At 39.5% G+C, this 23891-nt stretch overlaps 1 protein-coding gene across 13 annotated transcripts in view; it reads left to right on the top strand.

The window, feature by feature from the left end:
- LOC144295641 (phosphatidylinositol 3,4,5-trisphosphate 3-phosphatase TPTE2-like) overlaps positions 1–23891 on the top strand; it is a 174220-nt gene that overhangs the window by 132037 nt on the left and 18292 nt on the right. For all 13 annotated transcript variants that reach the window (XM_077867923.1, XM_077867922.1, XM_077867928.1 and 10 more), the window contains 3 exons: positions 3867–3928; positions 5467–5547; positions 9835–9940. In XM_077867923.1, coding sequence (XP_077724049.1) covers positions 3867–3928; positions 5467–5547; positions 9835–9940 — 249 coding nt within the window. The remainder of the gene's footprint in view (positions 1–3866; positions 3929–5466; positions 5548–9834; positions 9941–23891) is intronic.

Raw genomic sequence — 23891 nt, forward strand, 5'->3', positions numbered from 1 at the left:
ATATAAAGTCCATTTGTCCTAATATGGCATTCAAAGACACTATTTTCTTATGTATTTCTGCCTGGATAATTTCTCCATTGATGTAAGGGGTGTCAAAGTCTCCTGCTATTATTGTATCATTATCAGTTTATCCCTTTGTGTCTGTTACTATTTGCTTTATCTATTCCTTTCTCAGGTTAGGGAAGTTTTCAGCCATTATTTCTTTTTTTTTTATAATAAATTTATTTTTTATTGGTGTTCAATTTGCCAACATACAGAATAACACCCAGTGCTCATCCTGTCAAGTGCCCCCCTCAGTGCCCGTAACCCAGTCACCCCCACCCCCCGCCCTCCTCCCCTTCCACGACCTTTGTTTCCCAGAGTTAGGAGTCTTTATGTTCTGTCTCCCTTTCTGATATTTTCCACACATTTCTTCTCCCTTCCCTTATATTCCCTTTCACTATTATTTATATTCCCCAAATGAATGAGAACATATAATGTTTGTCCTTCTCCGATTGACTTACTTCACTCAGCATAATACCCTCCAGTTCCATCCATGTTGAAGCAAATGGTGGGTATTTGTCATTTCTAATGTCAGCCATTATTTCTTCAAATAAGTTTTCTGTAATGTGAATATTTGTTTTCTTGAAGCTGTCTAAGGGATCCTTTAACTAATTCATTTTTTTAATTCTTACTTTTATTTGCTGTTCAGGTTGTGTGTTTTCCATTATCATGTCTTTTACGTTATTGATTTGTTCTGCTGCATCTGCTAATCTGTTGATTCCCTCTAGTGTATTTTTGTTTCAATTATTCTGTTCTTCAACTCTAGTTGATACTTTTTCGTTAAAACAACAAAAAAAAAAATCTTTTTTTTTTTTTTTAATTTATTTATTTACCATACTCACAGAGAGAGAGAGAGAGGCAGAGACACAGGCAGAGGGAGAAGCAGGCTCCATGCACCGGAAGCCCGATGTGGGATTCGATCCCGGGTCTCCAGGATCGTGCCCTGGGCCAAAGGCAGGCGCCAAACCGCTGCGCCACCCAGGGATCCCCAAAAAAATCTTTTTATTGAAGTTCTCCCATTCTTCTCTCCAGTCCAGTAAGCATCTTTATGATCATGACTTTAAACTATTTATCAGATATATTATCTCCATTTCATTTAGTTCTTTTTCTGAGGTTTTGTTGTACTCTTTTGTTTAGAGCAAATTCCTCTATCTCCTCATTTTAGTTAACTTTCTGTGTTTATTTCCATCAATCAGGCAGATCAGCTACTTCTTCTAAACTTTGAAGGAATGGTCTTGTGTATGGTCATCCCCTGTGTAGACAGTGTGTGCCTGGTGACTTTGGCTGACTGGAACTGTGAATGGCTTAGGCTTTGGGTCCCAGAACACTCCATGCTGGGATGTCCTGGTACAATGGCCAGAGCTGTAGTAGGCATTGGCCAGGGTGGTCCCTGAGCTCTCTGCAGAGGAGGCATACTGACAGAGTGGCTGAAGCTGAAAGAAGTACAATCCAGGGAGTACCTGGGCTCTCCACACAGAGGGTCTTTTTCGCAGAATGGCTGAAGCTGAAATAGGTGCAACTGTAGTAAACCTGGGGCTGTCCCCACAGAATGTGCCCTGATGTGGTGGCTGGAGCTAAGGCAGAGGCTGGAGGTCCCAGGGCACTCCATGTGGGGTGGCTGGAGTTTAGGTGGCATGCAACCCAGAGGGTGGCCCAGTGGTTGAGTATCTGCCTTTGGCTCAGGTCATGATCCCAGGGTGCTGGGATAGAGTCCTGCATTGGGCTCCCTGCAGGGAGCCTGCTTCTCCCTCTGCCAGTGTCTCTGCCTCTCTCTGTGTGTCTCTCATGAATAAACAAATAAAATCTTTTTTAAAAATGCACTGTGGAAAAATCCCAGTAGTAAAATCTAAAAGGTTTCTTCACCTAGATTGCTTTAAAGAATCTGAAACTAGAAATTACAGATGATGCAGTGGTTTATACCATAGACCTGGCCTTTCCAAGAAAGAACTCCAATTGGGAGATTCATACTTAAAAGGTTAAAACCTTTGTCTAATATCAGAAGTAGTAAATAAGTGTAGGTTTATGTTTTAAGTTAAGATAAAATATTGAAGGTAAGTATGTATCATTTTTATGATTCCCTGCTATACCTACTTGATTGGATGATAGGCCATCTACTGTGTCTGTGGTTGGACACAGCCACATGGACATGGAATCTGCAAAAATGTTTTTCAGATAGGAAAACACCAGTTCTAGAGACCCAGAAATGTCCTCCAGAGCTGAAATGTTAACAGTGTATACACGACTGAGAGCTAGGTTGTTATTAGTCAGGATTTCCATTAGCAAGAAGCCTTTATGTATCATAGCATAAGGTGGTAAAAGGTCTTTTTGGAAATACTGGGCTTAGAATGTTTTTCAAACTATGGGTTGCAAAATAAGTTTAGTTGTTCATTGAAAAAAAAAGGAAATATCAGAGAGGGTGACAGAACCTGAGAGACTCCTCATTCTGGGAAATGAACAAAGGGTAGTGGAAGGGGAGGTGGGAGCAGGGATGCGGTGATGGGCACTGAGGGGGGCACCTGATGGGATGAGCACTAGGTGTTATACGGTATGTTGGCAAATCAAACTCCAATAAAAAATATACCAAGAAAAAGGAATAGACACTGAGGGGGGCACTTGACGGGATGAGCACTGGGTGTTATTCTGTATGTTGGTAAATTGAACACCAATAAAACATTAATTTATTTAAAAAAAAAAGAAAAAGGAATAGAATAGAAAATAGAATGTATCTTGAGTTAAAAGGGTAAGCTTGAAATTATACAAAGTAAGTTCAGCATATACTGGCTAAGACAAAAAACTACAGATAGTTATAGAAATAAAAGACAACATATTTTTGAAATAAAATCTTATATAACAAGACAAAAATATAAATTTGAATATAGCATAAACTTTGATGATGAAATGACATGAAATCAAGGATTTGCTTTAAAATGCTATAGATGGAGCCTGGGTGGCTCAGTCAATTAAGTATCTGACTCTTGGTCTCCGCTCAGATCTTGATCTCAGGATCTTGGGTTCAAGCCCTGCATTGGGCTCTGTGCTGAGTGTGGAGCCTAGTCAAAAAAAGTTTAAAAAATGGAATGCTGTAGAAGAAGAGAGGAAGAAAAACAGGGAGAAGGTGTAGAGGAAAGAAACAAGTACAGCAATACAACATACTCTAGGGGACAGATATATGAGGTTCATTACACTGTTCTCTTTCATGTATGTTTTATAACATACTTAAAAACTCAAAAATAGAAGGGGAAATGGGTGTTATAAATGCTACATCATGTTTTGGGTTCTGGTCATGTTTTATCTTTTACAGGAACTTTTATTTATGATAGTTAGAAAAACAGGGTGTGTAAGTAGACTTCACTGCTTCTGTCTGTTACTACAATCCCCAGCAGTAGTGATTTAAGAACAATATACACATGTACTTGTGCCTCTGTGCACACAGGACAGAATTCAGGTAGAACCTCAGAGCAGTGAGAAAGCTTTGGCTATTCCTGATTTGGAATATTTTGAACAAGCACTCTGAAAAGGAAGGAAAATCAATCTAAATGGAGCTCTTTGACTCCTAACTGGGAAATAAACAAGGGGTAGTGGAAGGAGAGGTGGGTGGGGGGATGGGGTGACTGGGTGACGGGCACTGAGGGGGGCACTTGATGGGATGAGCACTGAGTGTTATACTATATGTTGGCAAATCGAACTCCAATAAAAAAAATATACAAAATTAAATTAAATTTAAAAATTAAATAAAAGGAACTCTTTGAATATTTCTGACAGCATTTTTATACCAAGAACTGCCATGAACAATGGTTCACTTACTAACTTCTTTTCTCTTCCAGGAAGAACTGGAACTATGGTTTGTGCCTACCTTATTGCCAGTGAAATATTTATAACCGCAGAGGTATGAAAGATGTTACTACAGACTCTGTGTCTTGTGCGATTGAATTTGAATGTGATAGTTCTGAAACCTCACTGGTAGGATGTTAAGAGGATTCTTTGCGCCATGGTATTTAATGAAGTTGTAATTGAAGATGCACATATGAGAAAGTTTGGTTTTGATACTTCCTCATTTATTTTTTTTCAAAAATTTATTTAAATTCTAGTTAGTTAACATACCACATTTCCTTGTGTAACTTGCACTGGTTAGTAACTGTGACCTGAATGCCTCTTACTCTGGGCCAGGACTAGGGGGAGGTCAGTGAGACACTCACCTCAGGCATAAAACTTAAGGAAATACCAAAGTTTTCAGTAATTAAAAGAAACAGTCTAATGCAGTATTTTTTAAAATTAATGCAAAAAAAATCCTTGACATATACAGTAATAACAATATGTTAAATAAAGATAGGGCCCAATACGGACAGGAATAATGTGGGGTAAGGTCAAGCTGTCCAAGTGCAAAACAACTCTATAATCATAATGCTTTGTTCACCTCACTGCATCCCAGCCCTGCTCTCATGCCCCCAGTTAGGGGCCATCCTCCTTCCTCACAAGAATAGTATCAAGACTGGTTTGGTAAGTTCTCCAGAGGACTTCCAACATCCTTAGAAGCACGAGGTAGATGAAAGGTACATCTTCCAACATAGAACAAAGTCTCTCCTGTATGTTATTAACCTCTCATAGTCAAGATCCATGGGATCTGTTGGAGTCTGTGCCCCTTGAAAATTTCCGCAAAGAGAGGGAGGGCTATATCCAGTTCTTAAAGCATGCTTCTTGGTCTCATTTCTGCCATGATTGTGCTGAGAAGCTCCTACTGAACGGATTTGCCCAACCTCTCTGCTCCCCACTTGGCCTGCAATCCGAGAAGAGAAGCTTCAGATTGTCTACAGTGCCCCACACTCTGGCACCACCATCTGCTTTCTTCCTAATTTGAGACACAGAGGTTAGGAAAGTGAATATTCCAGGACAGTGTTTTTCAAACTGGGTCCAATCCAACAGTCAGTTGCAAAGTCAACTTATTGGATTGTGACTAGTGTTTTGTGTGGGTTTTTTTTTTTTAAGATTTTATTTACTCGTTCATAAGAAACACAGAGAGAGGCAGAGACATAAGCAGAGGGAGAAGCAGGCTCCTCACAGGGAGCCTGAGGCAGGACACAATCCCAGGGTCCCGGGATCATGCCCTGAGCCGAAGGCAGAGGCTCAACCACTGAGGCACCCTGGTGTCCCAGTGACAAGCATTTTTTTTAAATAAAGTAGAATAGATTAGAATAGGAAATATCAAAAGGTAAGTATTATTTTGTGAAACTTTGGCTTCAGTTGTGTGTGAGTGTGTGTTTGTGTAAAAAGCCTTGACATGACTTTTTCCATCAACTTTATTTTGGGCGGCCTCAGCCCAAAGGCTGCTAAATTAAGGAAATAATGTGCCCTTTGAAACTTTACGAATGCCTCACATGGGAAAAGAAAGTGCAGATGAACTATGATTGCATTGCCCCCTTTCTGTAGGATAGCCTTTACTATTTTGGAGAACGGCGAACAGATAAAAGCACCAGCACTAAATTTCAGGGAGTTGAAACTCCTTCTCAGGTAAGTTGTCTTTCCTAAAAGGGGGTTCTTTGGGGAGTTCGGTTAAAATTGGCACCTATTTGGTTGCATTTTGGACTCCTCCTCTGCTGCTTGACTCTGGTGCCTGTGACAGGCCATGATCCTTCCCAGGGCCTGAGGGCCACACCTGTGGCCCTGCCCATGTGCTGCAAGCACCGAGTTCCCCCAAGGCATCCTGCTGTCCGGTTTACATCTGTCATTGCTACAGAGTTCAAAAGTTGATTCCCTTTCCAAAGTAGAAAGGTCTAATTTCTAAGATTCTAGACTCTTGAAGATTATGGAAAGTCACTAGCATTTGATTTCCCTCTGAGAGGGATCGAGTCTTTCACAAACCCCTACTAGGGCAATTCACCTCTTGCAGAAAGAACATCACATGCATGTGTGACAGAGACAGAGGAGGGGACTGCTGCATTTTGAAAGAAAAAGAAAGGGGGAAATTAACATCTTTCAAAAACCTATTATAGTCCAGACATTATTGCACTTTGACATATATTATCTCATTTAATACTCAGAAAACCCATGTGAAACATATACAGTTACTGTATTTTTTCCTTTTAAAAATGTTTTGTGATGAATAATATCAAACATAAAAAGTTGAGACAGTCCTATAACAAATTCCCCTGTAGTCTTCATGCCACTGCAATCAGAATTTTATCATGTCTCATTCATTCCCTCCCCACTGTCCTCACACACACGTCCCTTCTCCACTTCTTCTTGAAACCCGAGCTACTATGGAGAAAATCCTGTCAGATCATTGTATCCACAGTATTTCACTGTAACATCTCACATAGATTCTTGGGGAGGAAAACAACTTAAAACCATTGACCATATCTAAAAATATTACATCTCAAGGGGCACCTTGGTCACTCAGTGAATTAAGCATCCAACTCTTGATTTCAGCTCAGGTCGTGATATTAGGGTGGTGAGATTGAGCCCCATGATGAACTCTACACTGCACAAGGTGTCTGCTTGAGATTTTCTCTCTACCCCCCACCCCCCCTCTAAAACAAATAAAGAAATCTTTAAAAAAAATATTATGCCTTAATAATACCTTAATAATATCCAATTTCCATAATTAAATGTTTCTAAAATTTACTTTGTTTCAATCAGGATCTAAACAAGGGCCACACATTTTATTTGGTTGCTAGATCTCTTCAATCTCTTTTAGATCTTCCTTATTTATTGCAGTAACCAGGATATTTATCCTTGAGAGTTTACAAAATTCTAGACTTTGTTGCAAAAACCATGCTACGAGTATTATATTCATTATCTCATTTAATATTCTGAAAAACTTGGGTGGGGGGATGGGGTACCTGTCACAGAGGGGGCATTTGACAGGATAAGCACTGGGTGTTATGCTATGTGTTGGCAAATCGAACGCCAATAAAAAATATATACAAAAAAATACATATTCTCAAAAACTCTAAGGAGGCACCATTATGGTTCCCATTTTATAGATTGAGAAATTGAGGTTCAGGGAAAATCAACTTTTTGAACCAAGAACTCAAATCCAGCTGTGTCAGACTCTATAGCCCATTATTTCCCATCCTGTGCCTTTTCTATATTGCTCCTCAAGCTGAAGTAAGAGCTAGTTAGGAACACTTAAGTAGACCTACGTGGATATGGCTGTGAATGAAAGTTTGAGTTAGGCGCTGGGAGCTGGATAGATACCCTTGGCCTTCATTAGCAGCAATATTATAACTGCTGACTCTAGACATTGAGTTTGAGGCAAGAGAATGCAGCCTTATCCACTGATACTTTTCTGCCACCCTCAAACAAAACAGGAAGAAAAAAACCATAAACCATAAACTAAAAATAATAGATGAACTTACTAAAGCCTAGCTATAGTAATGGACATCATGCCATTTCCATGCTCAAGATCCATACCAGTTTCTGCCAGTGGCAACAAATCTAAACGTTTCACCTGGCACTCAGTATCTTTGAGAATGTGATTTTTCCACTCATTTCTTGCACTATGTGCCTCACATTGTCCCATACTCCACATTTGGACTGTTTGTGTTTTCCCACCCTGTCCACATGTTGTAATCACGTGCCCTTGCTTGTGGGGGTCCCTTTCCTGGAGCCACTTTCCCTTTGAGCATAAGGAGTTTCTTACTTTTTCAGTTCTTATACCCCTTTGTGTTTTTCGGGGGCACTAATTTACTTCGCATTATTCTCTAGCCGTTTGAAGTGGTGACTTTATCCCTTTTGCAGGCAAGGCCCATGTCTTATCCATCTTTGCACCATTTGCCTCCCAGAGTGTCTCACAGTATCCCCTTTGTTTGTAGATAATGCTTACTAAACACATGTTCATCATATTAACTCCTGCTCCAAACCCTTGTTGTTTTAGGCTGTAGGAGAAGCAGCTTGAGAGCTCTGGTGTGTTACGAGCCTTTTGTGGAAAGTAGAGAATCTGGTGGCAGGGGCCAAGGACATGTTAGATATAACTCCTTCAAGGACTCTCTCCCTGTACATCTTCCCTTCCCCACCACTTCGACACCATGTAGTTTCTCTAACTTCAGTCTAGAACTGGCACACCACAGGCCATGATGGACTCTCTTCTGATTCACTGGGGTAACAGTACAAGGACCTGGCAGCAGTGTGAGCACTGGGTTGGCAAAGCCCCCAGACAGAGTTCCCTCCATGGGAAATGGTGGTAAATCTGATACCGTCATATTTTGACTGTGTTTTGTGGCCCACTCTGTGGACTCCATTTCATCCATTCCCCAAGTTAAGAACTTGCATGAGCCTTTCTTTTGACTGGCCCTTTCCAACGGAAAATATGGCAGTTAATTTTATTAACACATCCCATTGGGTGGGAAAACATCTGTGAACTTTGAAGTCCAGTTGATTCAGTACTAGAACTCTTCCATTTCTTTTCTTTTTTTTTTTTTTTTTAAGGTTTCATTTATTTATCTGAGAGCGAGAGTGTGCCAGGTGTGGAGGGAAGGGGGAGGTACAGAGGGAAAAGGAGAGTCTTTTTTTTTTTTTTTTAATACAGTTTATTTTCTTAAACAAGTGAAACACATCCCAAGACTTATTAGCTTTCTGGCCTTGGGCAAATTGCTTTATTTCTCTGAGACATTGTCTTTCATCTTTATTTTTTAATTTTTATTTATTTTTAAATTTTTATTTAAATTCAATTAATTAACATATATTATTGGTTTCAGAGGTAGAGTCCAGTGATTCATCAGTCTTATATAACACCCAGTACTCATTATATTACATGCCCTCCTTGATATCCATCACTCAGTTACCCCATCCCCCGGCCCCTCACCCCTCCAATGACCCTGTTTGTTTCCTATGATTTAGAGTCTCTTATGGTTTGTCTCCCTCTTGGATTTCGTCTTGTTTTATTTTTTAAGGGGAGAGGGTCTTAAGTAGACTCCCCGTGCTGAGTGCCAACACAGGGACTTGATTTCACAACCCTGAGATCACACCCCTAAGATCATGACCCGAGCCAAAACCAAGAGTCAGATGCTTAACCAACTGCATCACCCAGGTGCCCCCAGAATTCATCCACTTCTTGAGAGTCAAGGAGGGGGTGCCTGGTTGGCTCCGTTGGTAGAACATGTGACTCTTGATCTCAGGATTGCCAAGTTCCAGCCCCATGTGGGTGTAGAGATTATCTTTAAAAAAATTTTTTTAATCTTTAAAAAAAAGCAGAAAGAGCCAAGGAGAGCCCTTGTGAGCAGCTTGCCACAGGAGAAAGACTAGGCTAAGAGGATCCAGGGCTTCCTCACAAAAAATAGAATTGGGGACATGAAAAGTGAATACACTCAAACTGGCCATGGAGATTAGGGCATATGTATCTACTAGTGGCATGTGGAGGTCTTCTTAAATTCTTTCATGACTAAGAGGCTACTTAGTCAAGATTGTGCCAAACCATAAATCTTCTTTCAACTCAGTTACAGCCAAGCCTCCACCCCCAGATGGACCTTTTCCACAGTTGCATTAACTGCATCTTGATGTAATGTTGTAGCTCTTTCACTGGTTCTGATTAGGTGCCCACTCAATCATAAGTAGCCTATAAGCAACACCTGGCTCCTTTTGTGTTCCCTCCTTGCAGCGCTGTGTTCAGTATTTTTCTTCTAAGGGATATTTTCAGTCATGAGGCAGCAAATATAAACATGCCTAGTTATATAATGGCACTCAGTAAATGTGTCTTTAATTAGTGATTCTCCTTAAGTTCTATATAAAAAAAATATAAGGAATGCTGAATGTAGGCTTTTTATCTCCACTTAAATTGAAGCTTCTGTTGTTTTGCAGAATAGGTATGTTGGATATTTTGCAGATGTGAAAAATATCTACAATATGACTCTCCCTCCAAGAAAAACACTCAAGATAAAAAAATTCATTATTTATTCAATTCATGGTAAGTGCTTTATATATAATTGGAGAATTTGGCAAAGGACAATGTTCTGATTTTTCAGGGGTAAGAAGGTTGCTCCTCAGCCTCTATACCGACAGTCTCAACCCATGGCTGTCCTTTTATGCATCCTCACATATGAACACCCCTCCCCGGAAGAGTCCAGCAGCCCTTAGGTATCCTCTCTTTTCCTTTCCCATCACCAATTTGTGGGGCTCCATCCTCTTCCCTTTTCTCTTGTTCTCATTGCTGCTTTGGCCTCAGCCCAGGATGGACTTTTCAGAATTGGACCTCCAGTGGAGAGGAGAGAAAGGGCTCATGAGCCCTGGATACCACCCTTTCCACATGCCTGCCTCTAGTGCAGGGTTCATCTTGGCAGAGGCACCCCTGTATCATTTTCTTACATGTTCCCTTCAGAGACCCTTTTTTTTCTCTCATCACCTGGCCTCTCCCTCTCCCCTCCTCCACGCATGGCCCTTTCACCCCCAGCAAATCAAGGTGTCTTAATATGTCTTAAATGCCCAAAGATGCCTTAAATACCCAAACAGCAAGTGAATTTTGTTGCCACAAATTCTTTTTTCATGAATAACTACCAAGTGCCTGCTCTGGGCCCCCCATGCAAGCGTTTCTCTGCCCTTAAGAAGGAGAGGAATGCGTACACATAGATAAAGATCCGACCACAGTATTCAGGCACACACAGATTGGGCCCTGCTCAGCTGGGGATCAAGGAAAGCTTCCTAGGGAACAGCACCCAGGTCTTCCCTATCTGAATCTACACGAACACAGAAAGTGTTGGGAGTCACCATTTGCTTCGACGTGGATGGAACTGGAGGGTATTATGCTGAGTGAAATAAGTCAATCGGAGAAGGACAAACATTATATGGTCTCATTCATTTGGGGAATATAAATACTAGTGAAAGGGAATAAAGGGGAAAGGAGGAAAAATAAGTGGGAAATATCAGAAAGGGAGACAGAACATGGAAGACTCCTAACTCTGGGAAACGAACTAGGGGTGCTGGAAGGGGAGGTGGGCGGGGGGTGGGGGTGACTGGGTGGCGGGCACTGAGGTGGGCATTTGACGGGATGAGCACTGGGTGTTATTCTGTATGTTGGCAAATTGAACACCAATAAAAAAACAAATTTATTATTTTAAAAAAAAGTGTACCACACATGCAAAAAAAAAAAGAAAGGGTTGGGAGAAACCTGGACTCTTGGCGGGGGGTGGGGGTGGGGGTTCAGCTATTGGTTATTACCAGGAGTAAAAATCCTTTTAAACCTTAAAAAAGCTGACTGATTGCCTGCTTCAAGAATGTCAGGAGAGGTAATGGGATCCACCATCATCCAAGGAGGCAGGAAAATTAGTCAAATCACCCATCTCTGGGACTTAATAAAGGATGGGGAAGGGGAGCAGTGGAAGAAGGAGGGAGCCATCCTCAGGTCTCTAATTCTACATCACCCACCTCACTTTCTGCAAAGCTCACAGGGGAGTTGCAGAGCAGGGCCACCTAGTGGGGATGAGATAAGACCTCTCTCACTGCCAGAGGCGCAGCAGGGAGTGAGTGATGCTCTGACTCCCCAAAGTCAGATTGTGGACCATGAGGAGGTGCCAGGTCTCTCATGGGTGGTAGGGTGCCAGGGCATTGGTATCCATTCAGACAGCCTAGTATTTTTATTTTTCTGGAGAGTTGCACAAAATAAGATCTAGATTTTTTTTTTTAACATTTCATCCAATTAGTCAGAAATAAAAGAATCCTTTAAAATATATATAAAAACTGCATAGTCAAAAAAGTACAGTTAGTTCAAGTATAAAATGCTTTTTCTCAAATTATTTCTATATCCCTTCTCTTTTTTTAATGATAAATTTATTTTTTATTGGTGTTCAATTTGCCAACATACAGAATAACACCCAGTGCTCATCCTGTCAAGTGCCCACCTCACTGCCCGCCTTCTCAACACCACACACATAGAGGTGGTGGTGAGGAATTTTAATGAATTACCACAAACACATTGCACAGGTTTCTGGCTTGTGAAAACAAGTGTCAATCCAGTAGCATTGTTTCTGTGGGAAATATTGGTCTAGGTCTCCAAACAAGCATTGTGCAGGCAGACCCTCGAAACACAGTATGTTCTGGCAGAAGGCTGCTTGTGTGTATAAATGAGCAACTGTCTGTGAAAAGGCTTTGCAGACTGCAAAGTCCTCTGCAGAGTCCATTATGACTGTTTCATGGGCTGTGTGTGAATTAGGAGGGACAGGGTTGCCATGGGTCCTAATGGGTGACCTCAATCAGAATTCCAGCTGCTGTCAGACCCCACCAGAGCAGAGCCAGGCTTGTCCAACAGGTGTCAGAAGGTAGGGGATAGCAGTATTTTGCTTTGTTCCCTTTCCATGTTCAATGGGATCTTACAAAAAGGGTAGACCACTTTATTCTCTAATGAGAAGCAACACAGTCAGCCATTGGAGCATTTTCTCCCACTGAGAAATATAAACCCAGCCATAAAACCAACTTGGTGGCATGATAGTATTGTATCTGAGTGTATACTCTGCTTCAATTTCCTCTTTGTTAACAATTAGACCAACAGTATCTATACAAACCTCTGTGAGTATTAAACTGTTCCAGATAGGCAAATAGGCACTTAGTCCAATGGAGTTTTAATATATTTTCTAACATGGATAATGAGAATGGGAATTGTTTCCCAAATTCTAAGCTTAACAAGGTTTTTAATATGTTCTAGAATTTTGTGTGTTTCTCAGTCTGATATTATATCCTAAGACTGTGATTTTTCTGTTAACATTTTAAATTTTATAGAAACTCTGTAGAAACATTGTTTGTTTAAACTGTAAGTTGCAGATGTGGCGAATAGAGGAGCTAACCCAATGTACAAATACTGCAGGGGAAAACTGGTAGAGGGTTTCATGGGTTTGGTTTGCTAGTCTTGGGCTAACATAAAATAGATGATAAAAGTCTACTTTGAGATTCTTCATGAAGACTTCCAGGCAAAGTTATAATCTTAGCAATTGTTCAATACAGTGTGAGTCCAGGCTTGAGAACCAACTTCAGTAGGGCTACATGGTAAGTTAACATTCTTTCTGTACCCACGTAAATAATCAGGCCAAAGCTAAAGGCCAGCCACCTTCTTTTTCTTCTTTTCTTTTTAAATTTTACTTATTATCCTCTTATCCCCTTATTATTCTCTTATAAGCCTGTCCTTCAAGTTGTACCCTCTAGGCTAAGAAGTGCTGTTAGCCCTTGGGGGTGGAGACTCTTGATGCCCCATCAGGATCCCCTTAGATCCCTTCTACCAGCCAGCTCTGTGCTCCCATCCCCCTAGCCTCCACCCCCTTTGCTCTAATCTTTGGAGAATTACCACTGAAGCCAACTCAACTTTGGTTCCAACTTCTTCCTTTCAACCCTGAACTTCTAGTCATCAGCCAGACACTCCACACCTCAGAACAATCCATTGGATCCTGAACTCATTCATGGCTCACCTACTTCTCAGCCTCATTTCTGTTTTGTGGGTTTTTTTAACCGACTTTGCCGAACCCTGAAGATCCAAGCTAAGTAACCTCAGGACCTGTGAGGCAGTAAAAAAAAGCCTGAGCCCCCAAGTTAGAGGCCTGACCTGAGGCAACTCACTCAAGCTGTCTGAGCTTCACTTAGCTTCCTCAGATTTAAAATGGGGGACAATTATACTATGTACCTCCCCAGAATCCTCCCAACACGACTCTTGCTTGCCTTTCCACATCAGCCATCATCACTTTCCTTTGAGTGGCCTTTGCTCCAGACATGCCAGCCTCCCTGCCCTTCCCAAATCACAGCCATTATGTTCGTTCATGCCTCCATGCATCTGCGCGCACTGGTGTTTTCTGCCTAAAATGGTTTTGCTTTCCATGCCCACCTGGCGAGCTCCTACCATTCTTTACATCCCGGTTCAAGAGTTCTGTTCCTTAAGCTTTTCTTGGGTTTTCCAGGCAAAGTTAGGGATTCTCTTCTTTACTGTCTCACAATACTGTCCTACCTATGGTCTATTTTTAATATCCTTATGCTTTCCTTTTATATTTTCTGTGGTTTCCTCCATCTGATTTTCTAATTTACCATTTCATTTTTCTTCAAATTTATCTTGCCATTTATCTCATTATTTAATTCAGTTATATTTTTTATACTTAGATTTCCAGTTGGTATCTCTTATTGGTTTCTTGTTCTTGCTTCATGTTCCTACTATGTAGTCCCATGTCTCCTGGAGGGTCTTTGGCATGGTTATTTCACATTTTTGGATCATTTGTTTCAATAAATCTGCTTTCAGTGTTAAAAAAAAAAAGTTGGAACCAAAAATTACTAAGAGTGATACCATCCCTGTTGGGCAGCCCATAGGCAATGACCAACAGTTGTACAAAACCTCAACTCCATTGCTTCAAAGTGTGACAAACTCTGCAGTATGATTTACACTAAAGAATCCCCTCCCTCCCCGGATCAAGCTGAATACACTGAATCCCACCCTTCCTTGGCTCTTATGAATGAATTCCTCCTAGGAGCACTTCCTTTATAAATCACTAGCACCCAAAGGGTTGGCTCAGGGTCTACTTCTGAGAGAACTCAACCTAAGACCACCTATTATACTGAGATATTTCTAACATTGTATTTACTTAGCCTATATCAGGGGATATACTCTATATTGCAAACTGCATGAGGATAGAGACCATTATACATTCGTCTTTGAATCCCCCAGATCATAACACATTGGAACTCAGTAAATCTCTGTTGACTTAACTTGAACTAAAATGTCTCTGGCATGTCTCACTACACCATGGCCATCCCTCACCACCCACTTCTCAATTTTATCCCTTACCTCTCTGTCCCTCCATAAATCAGCTCCAGCAACAGTGGCTTTCTTCTTCATTTTCTTTGTTGTCATTCTTTTATAGTAACAATTCTTGGACTTCTTTGTATTGTCTCCCCATATTTTTATAAACTTTCTTTATTGAGGTATACTTGACACAAAATGTTACATTAATTTCAGATACATAACCTTGTGATTCAACAAGTCTACATGTTATGTTATGCTCACCACAAGTATAGCTACCATCTATCACCATACAACACTATTACAGTACCACTCACTACATTTCCTATGCTGTACCTTTTACCCCCATGACTTATTCATTCCATGACTGAAAGCCTGTATCTCCCACTCTCCTTCACCTATTTTGTACATCTTCCCATCTGCCTCCCCTCTGGTAACCACCAGTTTGTTTTCTGTATTTACAGGTTTGATTCTACTTTTCTGTTTGATCATTTTTTTATTTTTTATATTCCACATAAAAGTAAACCCATATGATATTTGTCCATTTTTGTCTGACTTATTTCACTTAAAATAATATCCTGGAGGTCCATCCATGTTGTCACAAATAGCAAAATATCATTCTTTTTATGGGTGAGTTATATATCTATATCTATATCTATATCTGTATCTATATCTAATCATCTCTTTATTCATCTATCAATGGACACTTAAGTAGCTTCCATGTCTTGGCTATTGCAGTAAAGAGAGAGGTGTAGATATCTTTTCAAATTACTGTTTTTGAACATGGAAGACTCCTGACTCTCGGAAACGAACTAGGGGTGGTGGAAGGGGAGGAGGGTGGGGGTGGGGGTGACTGGGTAGCGGGCACTGAGGTGGGCACTTGACAGGATGAGCACTGGCTGTTATTCTGTATGTTGGCAAATTGAACATCAATAAAGAATAAGTTTATTATTAAAAAAAATACTGTTTTTGTCTTCTCTGGGTAAATACCCAGTAGTGCAATTGCTGGATCATATGGTATTTCTATTTTTTATCTCTTTTTTTCCCCTATTTTTCATCTCTTAAGGAACCTCAATACTGTTTTCCACCATGGCTGCACCAATTTACATTCCAACCAAAAGTGTGCAAGTGTTCCTCATTCTCCACATCCTTGTCAACACTTATTATTTCTTGTCTTTTTTATTTTACCCATTCTGACAGTGTCAAGTGATATATTATTATGGGTTTTTTATTTACATTTCTTTCATGATTAGTGATGTTCAGAATCTTTTCATGGGTCAGCCATTTGTATGTCCTCTGTGGAAAATGTCTATTCAGATCCTCTGCTCACCTTTAAATTAGATTATTTGTATTTTGGTGTTGAGTTTTATAATTTCTTCATATGTTTTGGATATTAATTACACATCAGATATATCATTTAAAGTATCTTCTCCCATTCAGGAAGTTGCCTTTTCAACTTGGTGGTGGTTTCCTTCACTGTGCAAATTTATTTTGTAGTCCCAATGGCTTATTGTTCCTTTTGTTTCCCATACTGGAGGAGACATACTAGAAAACAGTTGCTAAAGCCAATGTTAAAGACCTGAAAGGAAAAAAACTGCAATCAAGAACACTCCACCCAACAAGGCTGTCATTGAGAAGGAGAGAGAAAGAGTTTCCCAGACAAGGGTGCCTGGGTGGTTCCATTGGTTGAGTGTCTGAATCTTGATTTTGGCTCAGGTCATGATCCCAGGGTCCTGAGATCAAGCCCTGCATCAGGCTCCATACTCAGTGAAGAGCCTGCCTCTTTGTCTGCCCCTCCCTCTGCTCTCATGCTCATGCTTTCTCTCCCTCTCATAGATAAATAAAATATTTTTTTAAATGGACACTACCAAAAAAGAAAACTCCAGGTCAATATCTCTGATGAACATAAATGTAAAAATCCTCAAAAAATATTAGCAAACTGAATCCAACAATATATTAAAAAATTCACCATGATCCAGGGGAGTTTATGCCAGAGATGCAAGGATGTTTCAGTATTTTCAAATCAACAACATGATACATCAAGAGAAAGGATAAAAATCATATGAGCATTTCAATAGATGCAGAAAAAAGCATTTGACAAAGTACAACATCCAATCACAATAAAAATTCTCAAAAAGAAGGTTAGAGGGAACATACCTCAACCTAATAAAGGCCATATATATTTAAAAAACTGACAGCTAACATCATCCTCAATGGTGAAAAAGAGAACTTTTGCTCTAAGATCAGGAACTAGACAAGGATGTCTACTCTCACTACTTTTACTCAACATAGTATGAGAAGTCTTGGCCACAACAATCATACAAGAAAAAGAAATAGGGATCCCTGGGTGGCGCAGCGGTTTGGCGCCTGCCTTTGGCCCGGGGCGCGATCCTGGAGACCCGGAATCGAATCCCACGTCAGGCTCCCGGTGCATGGAGCCTGTGTCTCTGCCTCTCTCTCTCTCTCTCTCTCTCTCTCTCTCTCTCTGTGTGTGTGTGTGACTGTCATAAATAAATAAAAATATTTAAAAAAGAAAAAGAAAAAGAAATAAAGGGCAGTTAAATTAGTAAGGAAGATGTAAAACTGTCAGTATTGGTATATGCCATAATATGATATATAGAAAATGCTTCACCAGGGTACCTGAATGGCTCTGTCACTTAATTGTCTGACTCTTGGTTTCAGTTCAGGTCATGATCTTAGGGTTGGGGGATCAAGCACAACATTAGTGCTTGATCACTTAATGTGAATCTGCTTAGAATTCTCTCCCTTTCCCTCTGTCTCACTTTCTGCCTCTCCCTCTGCTCACACATGCATGCACTCTCTCTCTAAAATAAATAAAATCTTAAAAAAAAGAAAATCCTCACCAAAAAACATCCAGAACTGATAATTTAGTAAAGTCACAGGATACCAAATTGATATACATAGACCTGTTGTCTTTCTCTACACTCATAATGAAGTAGCAGAAAGAGAAGTTAAAAAAAAAAACAGTCCCATTGTTAAAATTTTAAATTGTTAAAATGTCCATGCTACCCAAAATGGTCCACAGATTTAATGCAACTCTATCAAAAAACCAATAATATTTTTCAAAGAAATAGAATAATCCTAAAATGTGTATGGAACCACAGAAGACCCCAAATAGACAAAGAAATTTTGACAAAGAAAAACAAAGCTGGAAATATCACAATCCCAAATTTCAAGATATACTAGAAAGTTGTAGTAACCACAAAAATAGACACACCAATGGACTGTCAGAAAAAATAGATACATCAGTGGAACAGAATAATGAGCCCAAAATAAACCTATGCTTTTATGGCTAATTATAACAAAGGAGGCAAGAATATACAATGGGAAAAAGCATCTCTCTAACAAATGGTGTTGGGAAAACTGGACTGCTACATGCAAAAGAGTGAAACTGAGCCACTTTCTTACACCATACAAATTCAGAGTGGATTAAAGACCTAAATGTGAGACCTAAAACCATAAACTGATAGAAGAGACCATAGAGCATAATTTCTTTAACATGGCTATAGCAATGTTTTTCTACATATGTCTCCTAAGGTGCGGGAAACAAAATCAAAATTAAACTATTGAGACTGAACCAAAATAAAAAGCTTTTGCACAATGAAGAAAACCATCAACCAAATAAAAAGACAACCTATTGAATGGAGAGGATATTTGTAAATGATATATTTGATAAAGAGTTAATATCCAAAATATATAAAGAACATATACAACTCAACACCAAAAAACAATCAGATTAAAAATTGGACAGAAGACTTGAATAGACATTTTTTCAATAAAAGACATACACGTGGCCAACAGACACATGAAAAGATTCTCAACATCGCTAATCATCAAGGACATATGAATCAAAACCACAATGACTTCACACTTGTCAGAATGGCTAGAATCAAGAACACAAGAAACAAGTGTGATGAGGAATTCGAGAAAAAGGAACCCTTGTACATTGTTGGTGGAAATGCAAATTGCTGCAGGCACTGTGGAAAATAGTATAGGGTTTCCTCACAAAAATTAAAAATAGAATTACAATACGATTCAGTAATTCCACTACTGGTTATTTGCCCAAAGAATATGAAAACACTAATTTGAAAAGATATATACACCCCTATGTTTATTGCAACATTATTTACAATAGCCAATATATGGAAGCAACTCGAGTGTCCATTAATAGGTAAATGGATAAAGAAGAGGTAGTATATATGTGTATGTATATTTATGTATAATGGAATGTTATTCAGCCATGAAAAAGAATGAAATCTTGCCATTTGAACATCCATGAATGGCCCTACAGGGTATATTTTTAATTGCAATAAGTCAATCAGAGAAAGACAAATACCATATGATTTCATACATATATGCAATTTAAGAAACAGAACAAACAAACAAAAGGACAGAAAACTAGACTCCTAAATACAGAGAACTGGTGGTTGCCAGAGGGGAAGTGGAGCGGGGAATTGGTGAAATAGAAAAAGAAAATTAATAGTACATTCACCTTGATGAGCACTGAGTAGTGTATAGACTTTTTGAATCATTATATTGTACACCTGAAACTAATAGAGCACTTATGTTAATTATACTTGAATAAATAAATAAAGTGCCCAGAGTTGAACTCTGATGGCCATAAAGACCTATTAAGTCCCACTAGTTTTTAAAGCCAAATGTTATGAGGTCTTGTCTTCTCAGTGCAGCTCCCTTGTGCCTGCTGTGGCGTCTGAGCCTCTTGCTTCTTCATGCTTGGGGGTTTGGTTGTGATTAGTCTTACTGGGGGTTTGGTTCTCAACTGTGCCTCCACCTTACCTACCCTTTTCAATGTGGCCTCTCTACTGTACAAAGTCTGTTCTGCCAGTCTTTAGGTCCTTTTCAGAATTCGTTGCCCTGATGTGGCTGTTATCTTGGTGTGGCTGTGGGACAAAGTGAGCTCAGGATCCTCCTACTCTGCCATCTTCCCAGCAACAAAAAACAACCAGCATAGAATCTTTATCCTCCTTTTGCTCATGTAGTATATACCATGTTGAATGATTTGAAAATACTGAACCATCCTTGCATCCCTCTAATAAGTCCTACTGATCATGGTAAATGATCCTTTTAATGTATTGTAAGAGTGTAGTTTGCTAATATTTTGTTGAGGGTTTTTATATCATTGGGAATGTTGGCCTGTAGTTCTAATTCTTTTTTAAATTTTTTCTATTTATTCATGAGAGACACACAGAGAGAGGCAGAGACACAGGCAGAGAGAGAAGCAGGCTCCACAGGGAGCCCGACACGGGACTAGATCTTGGGACTCCAGGATCACACCCCGGGCTAAAGGCAGGAGCCCAACTGCTAAGCCACCCAGGCATCCCTCTAATTTTTTTATAGTGACTTTAGTCTGGTTTTGGAATGGGTAATGCTGGCCTTATAGAATATATTTGGAAGTTTTTCATTCCCCTTCTGTTTCTAGGGATAGTTGGAGGAGAATAGGTACTAACTTTTCTTTAAATGTTTAGTAGAATTCATCTGTGATTCCATTTGGTCCAGGGCTTTAGTTTGTTGGGTGTTGTTTGATTACCAATTTAGTTTCATTACTAGTAATTTATCTGTTCAGATTTCCTGTTTCTTCCTGACCCAATGTTAGAAACATCAGCTTTCTTTTGGAATAAGAATAATCTTCCTTTCAGATTGTTATGATTATGATCAAAACAGAAGGGAGATGAGCCTATCAGAAAAAAGGGTGAGGGACCTTGAAATGAGCAATATTTTGTCTAGCGCACCATTCTGGGATTATCCCTTCTTCTCATGGTCTGCAAGTTCTTTATTACTCTGTAATTTGTAGAAAACTAATAATACTGTAAATAATATCTGAACATAAAAATACAAATTAGTTTTGTCTAGTGGAAAGCAATTGATTATTGAGCCACTTTGTATCTCTTTGTAAACTCATGTCATCAGCCCTTATCCCCCTATAGACATGCAGTACTATTTTTAAATTGAAGTATAACTAACATACATTAGCTTATATTAGCTTCAGGTATATGATATTATGATTCAACAATTTTATACATTACTCAGTATTCATCAAGATAAGCATATTCTTTAATCCCTTTTATTTCACCAATCGCCCCACCCACCTCCCTTCTGGCAGACTCCAGTTTGTTCTCTGTATTTAAGAATCCTGATTTTTTTATCTTTTTTTAATTTTCTTAAATTCCATATATGAGTGGAAACATGATATTTGTCTCTCTTATTTCACTTAGCATTATATCCTCTAGGTCCATCCATATTGTTGCAAATGGCAAGATTTAATTCTCTTTTACAGCTGAGCAATATTCCATTGTGTATGTATACTATTCACCTATCAATAGACACTTGGATTGCCTCCATATATTGGCTACTATAAATAATGCTGCAATAAATATAGGGGTGTATATATCTTTTCAAAGTAGTGTTTTCATATTCTTTGGGTAAATACCTAGTAGTAAAATTACTGGACCACATGGTAATTCTATTTCTAATTTTGTGAGGAACCTCATAGTGTTTTCCCTGGTGACTTGTATACTTTACTTTGAACCAGCTGTAACATTTTACTGGTTTTTTATGAATGAGTTAAATAAAATTTATGACATGTATTTTAAAAATGCAAGGTACAGGACAGTGCTATGGTATGCAACAATTTCTGTAAAACAGAAGTGCAGAATACTATATATTCATATTTGTGTGTACATATATAAAAAAATACCAGAGAATGTATATATTCATATTTGATTCGATGTGCATAAAAACAATCATATTTATGCATTTGGAACTGGAGAAATAAACAGGTGGGGATGGTTGAGGAGATTCTTCATTTTATAAATATATTTTAAAAGTTTTAAATGTGAGCACTAAGCTTATAAATCACTGCCCTTTCCTGTCATGTGATAAGTATTTGAATTAATTTAGAGGTACATTTCACTGATTCCTGGTAGACATCAGGGGAAAGGAGTTCTGCAACTGGAATGAGATGGAAGAAGTAAGGCTAAGAAATGATGATGCTTTTTTTATATAATAAATTTATTTTTTATTGGTGTTCAATTTGCCAACATACAGAATAACACCCAGTGCTCATCCCGTCAAGTGCCCCCCTCAGTGCCGGTCACCCAGTCACCCCCACACCCCGCCCTCCTCCCCTTCCAGCACCCCTAGTTCGTTTCCCAGAGTTAGCAGTCTTTATGTTCTGTCTCCCTTTCTGATATTTCCCACACATTTCTTCTCCCTTCCCTTATATTCCCTTTCACTATTATTTATATTCCCCAAACGAATGAGAACATACAATGTTTGTCCTTCGCTAATTGACGTACTTCACTCAGCATAATACCCTCCAGTTCCATCCACGTTGAAGCAAATGGTGGGTATTTGTCGTTTCTAATGGCTGAGGAATATTCCGTTGTATACATAAACCACATCTTCTTTATCCATTCATCTTTCGATGGACACTGAGGCTCCTTCCACAGTTTGGCTATTGTGGACATTGCTGCTAGAAACATCGGGGTGCAGGTGTCCCGGCGTTTCATTGCATCTGTATCTTTGGGGTAAATCCCCAGCAGTGCAATTGCTGGGTCGTAGGGCGGGTCTATTTTTAACTCTTTGAGGAACCTCCACACAGTTTTCCAGAGTGGCTGCACCAGTTCACATTCCCACCAACAGTGTAAGAGGGTTCCCTTTTCTCCGCATCCTCTCCAACATTTGTGGTTTCCTGCCTTGTTAATGTTCCCCATTCTCACTGGTGTGAGGTGGGATCTCATTGTGGTTTTGATTTGTATTTCCCTGATGGCAAGTGATGCGGAGCATTTTCTCATGTGCATGTTGGCCATGTCTATGTCTTCCTCTGTGAGATTTCTGTTCATGTCTTTTGCCCATTTCATGATTGGATTGTTTGTTTCTTTGCTGTTGAGTTTAATAAGTTCTTTATACATCTTGGAAACTAGCCCTTTATCTGATATGTCATTTGCAAATATCTTCTCCCATTCTGGAGGTTGTCTTTTAGTTTTGTTGACTGTATCCTTTGCTGTGCAAAAGCTTCTTATCTGGATGAAGTCCCAATAGTTCATTTTTGCTTTTGTTTCTCTTGCCTTCATGGATGTATCTTGCAAGAAGTTACTGTGGCCGAGTTCAAAAAGGGTGTTGCCTGTGTTCTCCTCTAGGATTGTGATGGAATCTTGCCTCACATTTAGATCTTTCATCCATTTTGAGTTTATCTTTGTGTCTGGTGCAAGAGAGTGGTCTAGTTTCATTCTTCTGCATGTGGATGTCCAATGTTCCCAGCACCGTTTATTGAAGAGACTGTCTTTTTTCCAGTGGATAGTCTTTCCTCCTTTATCGAATATTAGTTGACCATAAAGTTCAGGGTCCACTTCTGGATTCTCTATTCTGTCCCATTGATCTATGTGTCTGTTTTTGTGCCAGTACCACACTGTCTTGATGACCACAGCTTTGTAGTACAACCTGAAATCTGGCATTGTGATGCCCCCAGCTATGGTTTTCTTTTTTAATATTCCCCTGACTATTCAGGGTCTTTTCTGATTCCACACAAATCTTAAAATAATTTGTTCTAACTCTCTGAAGAAAGTCCATGGTATTTTGATAGGATTGCATTAAAGGTGTAAATTCCCCTGGGTAACATTGTCATTTCACAATATTAATTCTGCCAATCCATGAGCATGGAATATTTCTCCATCTCTTTGAGTCTTCCTCAATTTCTTTCAGAAGTGTTCTATAGTTTTTAGGGTACAGATCCTTTACCTCTTTGGTTAGGTTTATTCCTAGGTATCTTATGCTTTTGGGTGCAATTGTAAATGGGATTGACTCCTTAATTTCTCTTTCTTCAGCCTCATTGTTAGTGTATAGAAATGCCTTTGATTTCTGGGCATTGATTTTGTTTCCTGCAATGCTACCGAATTGCTGTATGAGTTCTAGCAATCTTGGGGTAGAGGCTTTTGGGTTTTCTATGTAGAGTATCATGTCATCAACGAAGAGGGAGAGTTTGAATTCTTCTTTGCCAATTTGAATGCCTTTAATGTCTTTTTGTTGTCTGATTGCTGAGGCTAGGACTTCCAGGACTATGTTGAACAGCAGTGGTGAGAGTGGACATCCCTGTCTTGTTCCTGATCTTAGGGGAAAG

Source organism: Canis aureus, chromosome 24 (genome assembly GCF_053574225.1).
Source record: "Canis aureus isolate CA01 chromosome 24, VMU_Caureus_v.1.0, whole genome shotgun sequence".
Lineage (NCBI taxonomy): Eukaryota > Metazoa > Chordata > Mammalia > Carnivora > Canidae > Canis > Canis aureus.